The following is a 15,527-nucleotide window of genomic DNA, read 5'->3' as shown; positions in this document are numbered from 1 at the left end:
GTTTTGATATATGTTGTTTTTTTATTATATCAGAATATATATATATATATATATATATATATAGTATATAGTATATAAATCGACCAAAACACCCTTTTTCTAAGTTTAGCAATATAACAAAGGTATTGTTACATTTAGTTTAGTAGAAAAATGGACTAATATGTAAGCTTTAGCTACTGCATAACAGTGAAACCTTTAACTCAAAAAACTAATTTTCTAAGCACTCTGTCACTGATCTAACTAAAATACTGCTCTTGGCCCCAGTTCAAAGTGATCAGTGCACCTCACCATAACAGCCTTGGAGCTGGAAAAGACACACTGCCTTGCTAAAGGACTCTTGGGCAGGTCAGATGCTTGCCAGCACTGGAGCAAGAAGCAAAGGGTTCAAATTCCTAAAGGAGTTTTTTAAATCGAAAACAACTGGACTAGGTTATTTGTCTGTGAAGACGTTTCACCTCTCATCCAAGAGGCTTCATCAGTTCGTGTACGCATCTGACCAGGCTAGGACTGGTCCTGAGGGGCAAAGGGTTCAAATTAATTTGCCTTATTTAGAAGGCAAATGTAATGCAAACATGCAATGTACCGTGCACAAGGACAACCTCATTTTATTTCCACTTACAATTAGTACTGCAAGATCTCACAAAGGTACTACAGTTTGATTTTTTCTATAGTTCTGTAGGCATCTAGCTTGTTGCTTATAGCAATGTTGCATATATGACATTTGTCCCTACATTGTTGCCATTGGGAGAATGAAAATGCCTTAATCTACAGTGGCCCTGAGAGCTCAACGCACTGCAACTTAAGAAAACACATGCAAATACACAAAACACAGAAAACATCATCAATTTGACAACACATGTGAAACAAAAATTAACACTGCCTTCATTTTTTAATGAAGGACTTTGAGTTGCTTTTTGTGTATGGAAGTTGTTAAATAAAGTTTATTTTATTATTATCATCACAATTATTATTATTATTAGTGGTAGTAGTAGTAATAGTAGTAATAGTGTTATTACTATGCATTGAAATGTATTGACTGTCCATGGGGAATCAGTTGCTGCTCTGTCACACAAACTGTAAGAAACTGGAGTTGTTCGGTATGTCTGCTTTCTTTCTTTCCTTTTCCTTTTCGGAAAAAAGAGCCGTTGTTCTTGGGAATTTCAAGGGGTGGTATGCAAAGCGCACACACAGACGTAAATGTACCAGGTAGGGGTAATGTAATACCTACCAGTTCGTTGGACCATAAAATCACATGACCTGGCTCTTCCACTCCCATGACACCTTTCTGTTCACTCCACCTCTGCCAGTCCACACCGGGCGGTGACGCAGTGGCAGCAGCAAGTGTCAGGTGTCTGAAGGTTTCACAAAAGGAGTGACTCAACGGAAGATTGCACAGGTAGGACAAGACTCAACTCAAGGACATTAAAAATATGTGAATGACTTTAACCAGCCCTGTAAAAAAAAAAATCCAACTGTGAGTATTTTGAAATGTTCAATAAGTCTGTGGGAGTTTAAATTTGGTCGTTGATGATTTCTTTTTACCGTAACGCACGTGTTCTCAAAGAACTCTATGTCGATGCCAAACCGGTCCAGCTGCTGAGTTTTTGTTCAGATCTGGCTGTCAATTTATATCCCTAAGTCAAAACAGATCTGTATAGCTGTATTTATATAACTAGAGTTTGACTTTTTTTATTTTTTGTTTTACCAGAAGTCACAAACGCTCTCAACCAATGGCTAACAGTGTTATACACCTGTAATTACAGCTCTTCAAATAACATGTTGGTCGCTTAGCAAGGATGCCAGTCTTCAACATAAGTCATGTTTTCTTATTGCATCACCTCAGTACTGATCTTCCACTTCAAACTCAGTTATTTCCATTCAAACAACTTTGTTTTTTGTACTTTTATTTCTAATAACAATTGCCTCTTAGGTCAATAATGTGTTAAGCAATTATATGGACTCCTCCTTGCTTATGAGTCATATCCAACTGTGTTCTGTCTACTTGTTGTTAAGGAGAACTTGTCTTGAAGTGAGGGTTAAAGGTCAGTATCCACCTTTCACTGATAACAAGTGATGGAGATCAAGCTGCAATGTTAAGATTATCAGATTTCAAAAGCTCATATTTCAGATTGCCTTTAAAGGTTCCAAGGCACCATTTTCAGTGTATCTAAGCACCTGCCAAAACAGGGACACCTTTGTAAAGGCAGTGTTTACACTTTCTTACCTTTGTTACCTCAGATTAATGACAATTTTATTCACTGATCTTTTTTCTAAAGCTTGATTTCAGAGAAGTAACTCACACAATGAATTATATGCTGTTGGGAGCTGTCAGTGCAACCAGCACCTATGTGAATAGTGACCTATATGTCATAACCAGTGAGGGGGGTCTTTTGATTTAAACTGTTGATATTTACTCCTTTATAATACTGTGAAGACAGTTTTGTTCATTTACTCCCAGGTTTCCAAACCATGTCATGCTAACGAAGTCAGAATCTAAGGCATTAAGATTGTTTTTTCATACAGGAAAAGCATGCTATGGCCCCACCCCATTCTTTATTTAAATCAGTGACATTTCCTGCTGTAGGTTTATTTTCACATGATGGCTCTGTTCACATCAGCTATTGTCTTTGTGGGCTTCTAGCGATAAGGACTTGAGTTTGATTCTCAACCCTTGTTGCTTTTGTTTTCTTCCTCCTGGTTTCCTTCAACCGTCTATGGTTTAAGGATATGCAATAGAGGTGGACTGGCGACTCTAAACTTAGTTTACCTGCAACACCCTGGTGACCTGTCCAGGGTGTGTCCCTGCTTTTCATGCAGTGCTTGCTGGGATAGGCTTCAGGCTCCCCTGATGCAAAAGGGCTTACAAGGTAGAAAGTTAGTTAGTTAAAAAGTTAACTAACAAAGAGCATGCAGCATTTCCATCAAATTACAGTGTTTTTGTGCTTCAACCCAGGTTCTCATTTAATAGTGACTATTGACAAACAGCTGATCAATTGAAAAGGTAAACTAACCTGTCTGTCAGGCCTCAAAACCTGTGACAACAGTAATCAGCCCCAAGCTATTTGGACATAACAAACCTAATAAAAGTAGTTGAGCAGTGGTTCATGCTTCATATCGTTGTGTTGAGTCTAATGAGGGTTTTTCTGCCCATCTACAACCCCTAACACTAGCTCAACAGAAATGAAAATAATCAAAAACAATTATATATAATTACATATTGTTAATGTATAATATGTATAGTTAAAAATTGCATAAACCTACATTTGCAAGTCTGTAGGTAATACTGTCAGAAGTGTAGTTGTATTTGACTGTTGAGTGTTAAGAATCAGGGTTATGTTGAAACTCAGTTCAGTCCAAAGTCCTCACTACTACTTGTCTGTGTTGTCACCAGTATCACTTTGTGTCTGAGTGATGATGTAATAGGTGCAACTGAGTGAAAAAGCCCAGATAGCAAGAGAAATGATTACTCAGTCTATCAGCTGTGCACAGCAGTGATTTAAATACATGTCTGAGCACAAACTGTATCAGAGGCTCATCATCTCTCTGTAGCACTTATTTAAATGTGAGTTTAAGATTGGGAGTGAAGTTATGGAGAAATTGTGTGTTATGGGACTCTCTGGTCTGCCATGAATGTTGCGCTTGGTGAGTTATCCCTATGATGATAATGTGCTCACACTCAGCTTAGCGGTTTGAAGTTTGCGTTTCCATCTTGCAGTCAAGCGGCACAAACTAGAGCACAAGTTCGAACATGTTGACTTGGGTCTTTGAAAGCATAACTGTATGAGCACCGATACACTATGTTCATGCACTATGGTATGTATGTCTGGTAGTGGGGGGGTGGGACAAGTGGTAAACTGACAGAGTATGTTTTAAACAAAACTGGACTCTGGCAACAACCTTCTGAAGGGTTTGTACACGTCAAGATAGTTTCTAGCCTTGTTTACCTATAAACAAAGGTTTTTTTTGTCTTATGTAAATGTTAATCTTGTCTATTGTTGTCATTCGTTAGTGTCAGCTGGATGGTCTCTATTGTCTAAAGCACACAGCTAGTAGATGTCAAATTGTCTTTGAGATGAAAAGACTGGACTACCAACAAATGCAGACAAGAGTGACAACAGGTGTTATAATACAAATCGCTTACAGTGGGTGTGTTTGTGTTTCAGGTACTCAGGTCGTTGGCAGAGATGGCAACCGGTCCGTTCAATCGACGGTCCTGGGCGACACAGTCTTTGCGTGTCACTGCGAAGGAGCTGTCACTGGTCAGTGTCCGAGGGAAAAACACAGCCATTGCTGAACGCTTCTCCAAGTGAGTAACACCCGGTTTTAATGAATGTTCGCTGTTAATATCTATTTGTGAAACTGTATCTGTAATACAAGAAATTAAGTCTAAATACATTGCTAGATAATGCTGTCATCCCAGTGACTTATATAGCTGACAATGTATTGGCAATGAATGCAAATAAAACTTAGATAAATCATAAATATTTTATGATTTATTGTTTGTGTTGCATAGTGCTTGTTAACATACAACATACCTTTATTGCAATGGCCCTTTAATCAAAAAAATATTACCCACTGAAAGTTTAGAAAATTATAACTGAAAATAAATTAAAATCATATCTATGCAAAATACAAAAATACAATCTAGAATAAAACATTTCAAAACTATACTAGAACATTTTCATTGTGTTCGTTCTTGAACACCTCACAAGTTTTTAGAAAGAAGAAATGTGATGATTTCTAGGAAAGTAGATCTGCTCTGTTTTGTTTTGAGTCACCAGAGGTCAGTGTTGTTTCCTTCTCTTTAAGGTATCAGAGAGCTGCTGAGGAGTTAAGTACAGAGAAGAAAAAAGGAGTAAGTTTTCTGTTGAGCTTTTTGAGCAGGATGTTAGACACATTTAATTTAGACATCTCTAACTTAGTGATTATGAAAGGTACAACTGTTCCTGAATTTGTTGCATGAAAGACAAATGAAGACTATAGATATTAAATGGTTCAGTTGATAAATTGTAATTCACGGTTTTAAATCTATGGTACATCTGGTTCACAGTGTTTTGATGAGCCTCTCCTAGCAAACTAAATGATTAAATGAAGTGTGTGTGTGTGTGTGTGTGTGTATGTGTGTGTGTGTGTGTATATGTGTGCTGCATGTCTTGCCTCACTTGCTCAGTAGTTGCTGATGGTGCTAAACTAATTACTGCATGTTGAGATGAGGAGCACACACACACACACACACGCACACACACACACACAGACTCACCATGCCAACATACTGTCTGGGCCAAATGTCTTGTCCAGGCTGACCTCTCATTGGCCACTTGTTGCAGTGGGCTGGCTATCAAACCCATAATCCTACTTTAGTGTAATCCCCTCTCTGTGTTTCCAACTGTAGGTTAGCTGCTTTGTCAGTGTGAAAGACTGATAAACAAACCTGGATTGAGATTAAATGAATTACTGATTAGATAATACCATGAAGAAATACAAGGTAATGTTGCTGTGGTTGTGTGTCATATTTTGACAGTTTGCCAGTGTGTGTGAGCCAGATGTTTAAAAAAAATGTTAGCTTCTTTAGTCTTTGTTTAATGGTCTGGCTGGTAAAGACACTGTCAAGAAGGCTTTGATTTTAACTCCTGCTGATGCGTGATAATGGTTTGTTAACATAACGTTCCTGTATTTCTCCCTTAGAAGAGGCAGCACTTAATGGACATAACTTAAAATCTGCTCTGAAGGCAGATTTATGTTAAGCAACACAAGTTCAAGTTGTCAGGGTCATTTTTGCTTATTCACATTTTTATTCTGATTTATCATAGTTCATAATAATTTTCAGGAACCTATAGTATGTGTGGTCATGGACTGATACCACTTTTACAGGGATATGAAACAACTCTAGTTAAAATATTTGAGGATAACACTACTGATGTGTCTGAGCCAAGTTTGAATGAGAGCGTAAAAGACCATCTGTCTGACTTAATATGTGTGTGTGTGTGTGTGTGTGTGTGTGTGTTGTGTGTGTGTGTGTTTGTGTGTGTGTGTGTGCGTGTGTGTGTGTTGGGGAGGTGGGGATTTAAACATGACATTAAAACGATGAATCCATTACAAAACAGATCAATTACAGAAAATTGTTCAACACCAAGAATTTCTCGGTTACATCGTCTCAAAATGCTGCCTCTCTCTGTTTTATGGCATTCAAACCTAATCACATTGGAGTTTTTGGAGCACCCTTTGGACTCTGGTTATCTGTCATTATTGCCATCATTTTTAGAGTAAATGATTGAGCCTAATATATATAACAGATTTATTGATGAATTAAAAATAATTGTGTTTAGAACCTGAGAAACTTGTTTTGTCCCTATTGTCCACCAGAATTTTCATTCGGCGTAGTAACTTAGTTTAAAAGAAAGTTACTCTCACAATCTATAGATTCTAATTTATTACAATTCACCCTGGTGTGAGGATATTTTTCATGGTGCATTTTCCTCCCTCAACCGTAGAATCTGCAAACAGTCTTGACACGATAAAAATTGATCAGTTGATGGATCAACAAGAATAACTGTGTTCAATCTGTCTCAATGTGGGTCAGAACAGACTGGGTCAACCATTGATCAAAAAAACACAAGGTGTGTTTGGTGCAGTGAATCTATTAGTGCTTTGGAGCATTCACAATGTATATAATCTCCTTCATTACTGCCTTTACGTATGTATGTATCAATAATGTCAATTTCATCTCCGCCTTGTACAGAAAGCAGTTGCATGTATTATAAAATGTGTTACACAGTTGCAGTCAGCTTTATTATTAACGTGACATTTTTAGCAATTACTTGTAAAGCTGAGAAACGTATGGCCCCAAAGCTAAACTATGTGACTCTTCTGATGCAAGACTCAAGTCCAGAACTGACGGAGGATCTGTCATTTGAGTCTGTGTTTTGTGGAACAGGTTTCCCAGTGCATTTCTCACTCACTCGCTCTGTCTCAGACTACTGTTTAAAATTCTGTATAAAACTCTGTTAAGACTCATTCACGTGACGAACCTTTGAATGGCTTTTGTTTGTCTTTTGTTCTCCTGGTCTTTTCCTTCCATCTTGTCTTGTATTTGCTATTTTGTGTCATTTTTTGCCTCTTCTAAAACCATGGCACAGATAAGTTCTATGTAGACATAGTGTTTCATAGAATTATCTTCAGAAATCATTCAAGGGTGGAAAAATGTCAAAGCCGACGCAGCAAACAAAGAGTTAACTTTTTCCTGAATGTATCATTTCCTGCTCTGGTTTCCTGGGTATTCTGACTCTCTCATTCACTTTCCTGGTGTTAAAGGGGCTGGGCTAACTCTTACAAGCAGATTTTGTCTAGCTGCTAACATCTGGGAGAGCTCTACCTCTCACTGTCTCAGCACACTGACCTGTAGAGAAGGACCAACCAAAGGACTCTCACTTTCCTTGCTGTCTAGTTGTGGCCGCTCCATCGCATTCACAGAGGTTTCTTTCTTTTTTCTATTTGCTCAAAAAACAAGGAACAATCTTCGTCACTGACCAGTTCTTTCTGTCCACCCTGGACTTGCCTCACAAAGACAGTAATTGTGCCTCCTTTTTTTTGTCCACTTTGGGGTTTTTCTCCCTTTTGTTCAGTCCTTTAGGCTCATGTTCCTATTTCTTTATTCTTTGCTCTCTCTCTGTTTTGTCTTTGTTTGTTTGCGCCTTAATACAACTTATTTTTAGATTTATCAGATTCAGTTGATGTACTAATACGATAAGGCAGTGTTTTTGTTTGTTGTGTTTAACCATCTCTAAATTAAGTTTAAAGTGTATTCGTAGTTTGTTTTGTGAGGAATTGTAGTTTTAATATTATACTAGTGTATAAATGTTCCCTGCTGACCTGAATTCAACCAGGAAGCTTGCCAACAAAAACTTCCTCTGCTTACTAAGATTTATTAGTTAATTAGTTCACTTATACGATTGTGATTTATTCTTATGTCCAGATGCTCTTTCTTCAACGTGTCATTCCTCTTTTATGATTAAGGAAGTTCCTGCGGGTCATACGGCAGTAGTGTGCCTCCTGTTGTTCTGTTGTGCTGTTTGCTGCTTGTTGTCATGAATGGCTGAGTGGTGAACAGAGCCCTCCTCAGTGTTTTTTTGGGAAAGGTGAAGTTGTCGTGTGGAAAGGAATGCAGCTGAAAAATCTGCCTGCACGCTCAGCCTTGCCAATCGTTGCATTCAGCAGCCGCAGCAAAACATCTATTTCCTGGACCAACTTTGAACAGCTGTTCACCTAATCTGTCAGTGAAGCCAAGTTCAGACTCTGGCATTTCCTTTATTCCATTGTGCTGCTGTATGTTTGGTACAATATATGCCAAATGGAAATACTTGTATAATTTAGCATGTATGGAGAATGAAAGAAATTGCTTTTGTGTTTGTGAAATCATTTTCATGTTAAGTTTGGCGTGCTCACAATTTAACTACCTTTAATTTCTTCTTCTCTTCCTCACAGTCTTTTGAGAGTGCGACGCCCTCCCTGCGGTCAGGCAACCTGAGTGCTCTTAAGAAGCGCTGGGAGCAATCGGAGAACCTTGACCGCAACAAACCATCGTCCTCCGTCCCACCTTCAAGCCAAACTAGCTCTCGCTGTAGGCCCCCTGCCCTCGCCAGGCCTCCTTCTATCAGTGAAACCCCCCCTCCATTAAAGAGCCCTGTCCTGCTGACAGCTCAGCGAGGTCAACCTACAGCCAGTCGTGTCCAGCAGCCCTCAGCAGCTCCTGAAGCATCCAAAGCTGAAGAACAGAGAGGGATGGACAGGGATGAGGTGACACACAGTGAAAGACCTGAAAAGCTTGAAGAGCAAGTTCCAACCAGCCCCTGTGCCTCATATGAAAAACCCAGAGTGCCACTGAACAACCTGAAGATGAAGTTTGAGAGGGGAGAGGACAACATGGGAAAGGTAAAACATTTAGGTCTTGAGGTGATATTATTTCTGTCCATCGTAATTATAGAGATATAGTGTTGAATGGCGTCACTTCCTCCTTTTGCAGCCTCTTCTTCTGGTGAATTTGAGACACAGTGTGATGAACATGTGAATAAGCACCAGGACTTTCCCTCACTATATTGATAATTGCATTATTTAAATACCTAGAAAACTGCCACAAAGTTTGTTTAAACTTTAAGCATTAATTAAGATCATATTTGTTTGTGTGAATACTTCACGAATGAGGCTTGTAGTCTCGACTGCTTTAACAGCTGTGCATCTATTGGCCATGTTTCTCAGGCATTAACTGTAACCATGATGGTGGGATTTATTGTACTGATGTTGAGCAGTTCTTGTAAAACACTGGTGTATTTTCTGAACCCCTCTCAAGAGCAAAGTCATAATATTTTTCTCACTAACTCTATGTTGTATAACCTGAAATTGCTTTTGCGACCATGATTAATTTTAATCCTTGAAGGAAAACCACTTTGATTGTAATTTACAAAGCTTATTACTACATACCTTGTAGCAATGAGTCACCTATTACTGACCATGATGATATCTCTCCCATTCAGCAGTGCTACCTTACTACCAGGGTCCTGTCTTTCACCCTGCTTTCTGTGCAGGGATACTCTGTGCTGAGCTTAGTGACTGTGTTCAAGATTTTCCCTTCATACACAGTTTCTTTTTACATGCATTCTTCCCAGTGTTCTCTGTCCCTTGTATTTCCACCTGGAATTTGCCTCATCTCTCCCCCACCCTCTCTCTCTCTCTCTCTTTCTCTTCATCCCTCTCAACCCAAAACAACAAGCACTCTACTCTTCACCTTCCACAACAGAGGAATGCAGGGACATTCCTGACCTAGGGCTGTTTCATTCTTCAGAGGATCACTTCTCTACAGCAACTGTCTTTATCTCACTTTTCATTAGCCACAGTGTGTATCCTACATTCCCCAACAGTCCTGGCCTTCAGTTTAGAGGGTTTGTGTGTGTGTGTGTGTGTGTGTGTGTGTGTGTGTCATGCTGTGCAGTTCTGTGTATGTGCTTCAGCTGTAAACTAACATTCAAAATCACATGAAAGTGAATTCTTATCCTGTCGTTTTCCTTAACTTGCACTCCGTCACTTTTGCCATGGTGTCAGGGTTCTCCAGTTCTGGAAGTTGCGTTTAGTAGTATGACTAACACCATTACGTCACCAGTAGGTTAGAAGAAGTGAAACATTTAATGGTGAATGTTACCAGCTAGACCAGCAGCTTTATAACACTTGGCTGAGGAAGATGGTGCCACTACAGGACTCCACAGTTCCAGTGAAACAGCCTGAAGAAATTAGCTGTTTTAACTGGCCAAAAGTCTTTTCCGCTCATGTGCGTACAGGATAACTGCGGAGAGGAACTGTCTGGTTTACTCATTAGCATTGGTGACACGTGGGCATGCATGCACACACATATGTAAATCATTCTTTGCAGTAAAATGCAATGGAACAGTTTTGGTTGTCGTGACTGCAGGTCAAAGGCATGTTGGTGTCTGTCCAGGTAAATTCTCTGCACTCTAGTATTAAATGGAGGACTGGAAACGACATCACCTTTACTTTGCTTCCATTTTTCTTCTGTAACTAAACTTCTACTACTTCCTTTAAATATGTTTATTTAATGCAGAGCACAATTTCTGCTTTAGATGTATGATTTTATGATAACACGACCACTTCCTATTCTCTACATGTTAAACACTGCAGGCTCATGCTGTGGTCATGTTCCTCAACTGCTGACCTGTGTTAAGCTTTCACATCAGTCCTGATGACTTGTCATTAAGGCATGGGAAACAGTTCAGGCAGTGCCTCACATACATGACCAGTATATGTCTAAATTAGACCTACACCTACAGGCTGTGACAACTTTAACCTGAATGATCTTTTTTTTGATAAATAATTCAGATTTTAGTCTATCACTTTTGTGGAATTGGTAATGTTGGAATGATAATGTTGGTAGTAGTGATCTACCACTCGGAGATCACTAGTGGTACTAGTGATATCTGCCGACAGGGCTGGTGCATACAGGAGTTTGTAGTACTGATTTATTAAACCAAGCCTCTGATCCCATCAATCATTTTTGCTCTCACAGGGCAGCAGGACAACACTACGCAGTACTTCATCAGACGACATGGACCAACGCAGTGGTAAGGAGAAACACACTCATGCACACAGAGTACACACTGACTTCAGGTACATGAACTTAAATGACTTCTCAACTCATACCCTGTAACCTTCAATCATGAATAATGCTGAACTGATGAGCAATCGTTGTTTGTTGCAGTGAAACGAAGGCACAGTTTTCATGTTCAGCATAATCAGTCAAAGCGTAAGTGTGAACTTCTCTTCTGCTTCAGGTCTGTCTCCATCTGACAGAGTGCTGGAGTCGACGTCCCTGAGGGAGAAGATGGCGAAATACCAGGCTGCTGTTTCTAAACAAGGCACCACACGATCTGTGAGTTCATACAACAGGAGCTGATTTAAAAAAAAAAAAAACACCTTCTAAGTACAAACATATAGTATCTCTAAGGTATGTTTAAGAGAAGTGTTAAATGTGTTTTATAAATTGAGATTTTACTGGCTCTTGAATAAAATTTTATAATAAAAGACCCATATGAAGCAGTTAAACAACAAAGCTTAATTGCATTATAACAGCAGTTTAAAACCAAAATCATAGCCACAGCCAAATGTTGTTAATGAACATATCAATTAAAAATCTTATCTATAAAAAATCTACTAACTATATATTGTATAGTGTATTGAGAAATATGGATTCTCTGAATTCTTTTAATAGTTTTAAAATAACATACATTTTTAAATGTGTATCAAGGAACTTAATTAGTCCTTTCCAATCGTAAAAATAACTGTTGTTATCAATGAATATATACATGACATTTGAATGAGCTCTGACCAAATCTTTAATAAGCCAAAAGTAAAGTTTGCATTGTAATGGACACAGCATTGTGTATTGAAGATTTATGGTTCTTTCTTTCTATCTATCCGCTTTGCTCCCTTCCACCTCTTTAATCTCTTCCTTCCAACCTACTCCAGAAATAACAGCCAGTTAACACAAGATCTTGTTTTCCTCTTTTTCTTTGTGTTTCCTCCAGGGTGTGGCCCCAGAGGTGGCTGCTCCAAAAACATCTGCAACTGTTCCTCAGAAACACGTTCCTGCACCTGAGTGCAATGGTGAGTCTTGGTGGATAGTTGAAGGACAATTATTTCCACATAAATATTATTTATGCAGTAAAAAATGTAATATGAAACTTGAAATAGAACATCGACTATACTGTTGATATACCTGGATTACTTTGGCACCTAGAATGCGATCTAGTTTAATTTGATTGTCCCTCTCAGTGGATCGTAGCGGCTTCTGAGGAGCAACGGACAATTACATTTTGTGTTTTGTGTATTTTAGGTGAGAACGGCGAGCCATCCAAAGCATCCAGGGTGAGTCAGTCATCACAACATGCAGGAGACATGCATGAAATCTAATTTCAACCCCTGTTGATTATGGATAAATGTGACTGCGTTTTTCTGTTTAGAAGTTCTGCCCACCCGTGAGGGAGACGTGCGTCGCTTGTTTAAAGACAGTGTATCCTCTGGAGAGACTGGTGGCTCATCAGCAAGTCTACCACAAGAGCTGCTTCCGCTGTGTTCACTGCAGCACAAGGCTCAGGTTAGTCTCTCATTGTCAAGTACAGCATATCCTTCATTCTTGTTTGACATCATATCTTTTGATGAAAGTATACTTCAAGTGCCTCCTCATTGGATGAATGTTGAAGTAAATTAACATCTTTGCTACTCTCTGTTTCTAGTCTTGGGAACTACGCCTCTCTGCATGGTAATGTTTACTGCAAGCCCCATTTCAGTCAGCTGTTTAAAGCCAAAGGCAACTATGACGAGGGCTTTGGCCATCGCCCTCACAAGGAGCTGTGGGAACCTCGAGTCGATGGAGAAGAAGGTGAAGAAGTGGTGAAGCCAAAAGAACCAGAGGAACCAGTGGAACCGGTGGCAGTTACGCGTCCAGCTGAGAGCATCTCCGACACGCAGCCGACCCAAGCTGTGGAAACATCCCCACAGGTAAAAGTTACAGACATGACCGCCTTACTGGAGACACGCGTGCAGACAGATGCCAGCTCCGGTGAGAAACATCAGCCTACAGAGAGGCCAGCCGAGACACGCAAGCTGAGGATCGCTTGGCCTCCTCCGGCTGGTGAGAGCCAATCTGGGACAGCAGCACTTAGTCCAGTCACAGATGGAGGGACCTCAAACCGACCCTGGAGAGCCAAGTGGCCCCCAGAGGAAGAGGTAGCATCATCCTTCCAGAGCTCGGAGCGGGTTGAGCTGAAGAGCCTGAGGAGGAGCTCTTCCCTAAGAGAGCGCAGTCGGCCTTTTACAGTCGCAGCTAAACCCACACCTGCAGCCAGTCTGGCACCCAGGGAGCCTCGTCGCCCTCTCAAGTCCCTACTGGAATGGAGAGCATCATTTGAGGAAAAAAACCCATCTGAAAAATCACCCAAAGAAAATAAAGCAGAGCAGCAGCAGGTGAAACAGCAGGAGAAGAAAGAGCAGAAGGTGCCTCAAAGTGAAGACCCAGCAAGTGCAAGCGAGACCATCTCAGAGGAGGTCGTGGAGACTCTGCACAAGCGGCAGGAAGAAAGAGACGAGCAAGTACAGAAAGAAAACCTCTCGGCGGCAGCAGCAAAGACGGCTGTGGAAGAGGGCTCTCTGAGAAGCATCTCTCCAGATATCTCACCGTCCCCCTCTCCACCTCTGCAGCCAAAAGAGAACCGCGCCTCCCAGGATGTTGGCTTCTGGGAGGACGACAAAGAAGGAAGTGATGCTGAGGAGCTGAGTGCAGAGGATATAATCAAGAGGAACCGCTACTATGACGAAGAGGACTCCGACTCATAGGAATATCTTGTCAGTTTTGTCTTCTCAGTTTAGTAGTAATAGCTTATAAATTTAGCTTTGCCAGATTTTAGTGTTTTGAGAGGTTCAGCAATGTGTAAAAGGTGTGTGTGTATGTGCATATATGATTCAACAACTGCCTTTAATTACTAAAGTACAAATGTTTTTTTTACATTTTAATTATATACTGTAAAAAATATCTAAAACAGCTTTTATATGACTCCTGATTATACTGGAAGGTGGGAATCTATTAAAGTCAATCAGTGCATTTCTGGATCTCATCTTCTGATAATTATATGCATCATTAGTGGTGTATTATTTTCAGGTGGTGTGTCCAAAAAGCAGTATACTTTGTGACACATAAAAGTGCTTTTTAATTGTATTGTTTTGCCCTTCCTTTAATGCAGAACAGACCTTCACAAATTTCTGTTTCATATAGCTTTTGTTTTTACAAATTGCCAGCATCGTACAGACCATGTCTTCTCTCAGGGATGAAGACACTGTACCACACGTGCAGCTGCCTTCGTATGGTCTTCGTCTCATTGGACTCAGTACTGTCCTACTTTGGTTTTACTTTCAGCCTAGTTGGATATTACTTTGAATTCCCCTCCTGCGGTAAAGTTGTGCCAGTTCACATGGTGTCAGTTTAATGCTTTGACTGTTAATGAGCCTTTACCTTTTCCCAGCACCTGAATAATCATAAGATGCACATACAGAGGAATCACTAAGCAATAATAACTCTATCCTGCAGGGGGCTCCCTGGTTTTGTAAAATTGCAGCTGGAGCTGTAAGGACAAAGACGTTTTCTTAATCATAAGTGTAACTGTGTGAAATAGCCTATATTATCTGGTGGGAGTCAGAACCTTTCCACTATAATTCTGTCAGAAAAGCTATACATTTATTTACATTTTTTTTGTAACATGTTCCTGGTTAAAACTGTTCTAAACACCACAGCAAAAGGAGAAAATATAAATAAATAATATAAAATTTCAGTCTAATAGTTCAACATATGTCATTTCTTTTGGCCTTCTGGATTTGTGGTGTAACATTTTCAAATGCAATCCGATCGATATTATATGTAAAACACTTTGTATTTTATAATGTGCTGTGGAATATATGTTTGCACTGTAGAATATTTTTAAAAATAACAATTTGTATACTGACACATTGGGTATTACAGTTCTAACTGTGACTGAAACACAATTAAAATGTATCAATAAGAAAATCCAGAATTCCCACAAAGCTGATAGTGTCTTTTTCATGATGCGTCTGTAATAGCTATTAGATTTACTGTTCTCTTGTTTTGTCTTTGGTGAGGAACAGTTTTAGATATCGTGCACATTGAGGTGAAACAAACAGGGACATGGTTCTTTCACACTATAGTCAGAATACATTACCTTTCTTATGTTACATTCATTTTGATTTGAGAAGAGCCATGATACATATTAAGCCAAAGAAAATAAATCACTCTTAACTGGATGATCTTCCTCAAAGAAATGGGTTTAATTGATTTGAATTTGAATTTTTGCGATCTTCATACTCTTTTCTTAAGACACCATGAAACGCTGTTAATCTACAACTACTTCTGTTGTAGTTAAATACTATATATTTTAATATTTTTCAAATATCCGAGATGT

General features: G+C 39.5%; 1 protein-coding gene across 4 annotated transcripts; it reads left to right on the top strand.

Annotated features, from left to right (window-relative positions):
• Nucleotides 1-1,252: 1,252 nt before the first annotated feature.
• LOC130179519 (LIM domain and actin-binding protein 1-like) lies at nt 1,253-14,882 on the top strand. Of its 4 annotated transcripts, none has more exons than XM_056392563.1 (10): nt 1,253-1,396; nt 4,164-4,306; nt 4,810-4,855; nt 8,482-8,928; nt 11,069-11,123; nt 11,334-11,431; nt 12,087-12,165; nt 12,395-12,426; nt 12,522-12,655; nt 12,795-14,882. In XM_056392563.1, the coding sequence occupies exons 2-10, from the start codon at nt 4,185-4,187 to the stop codon at nt 13,891-13,893; spliced, it is 2,112 nt and encodes a 703-aa protein (XP_056248538.1). In that variant the 5' UTR covers nt 1,253-1,396; nt 4,164-4,184; the 3' UTR covers nt 13,894-14,882. The 4 variants fall into 4 exon arrangements, with proteins under 4 accessions (XP_056248538.1, XP_056248546.1, XP_056248550.1 ...); XM_056392571.1 differs by lacking the exon at nt 1,253-1,396 and adding an exon at nt 1,398-1,474; XM_056392575.1 differs by lacking the exons at nt 1,253-1,396; nt 4,164-4,306; nt 4,810-4,855 and adding an exon at nt 5,406-5,485.
• The last annotated feature ends 645 nt before the right edge of the window (nt 14,883-15,527 follow it).

This window comes from Seriola aureovittata, chromosome 2, assembly GCF_021018895.1.
Source record: "Seriola aureovittata isolate HTS-2021-v1 ecotype China chromosome 2, ASM2101889v1, whole genome shotgun sequence".
In the NCBI taxonomy this organism is placed as follows: domain Eukaryota; kingdom Metazoa; phylum Chordata; class Actinopteri; order Carangiformes; family Carangidae; genus Seriola; species Seriola aureovittata.
Note: the sequence above shows the minus strand (reverse complement) of the source record. Positions and strands in the feature narration are given on the sequence as shown.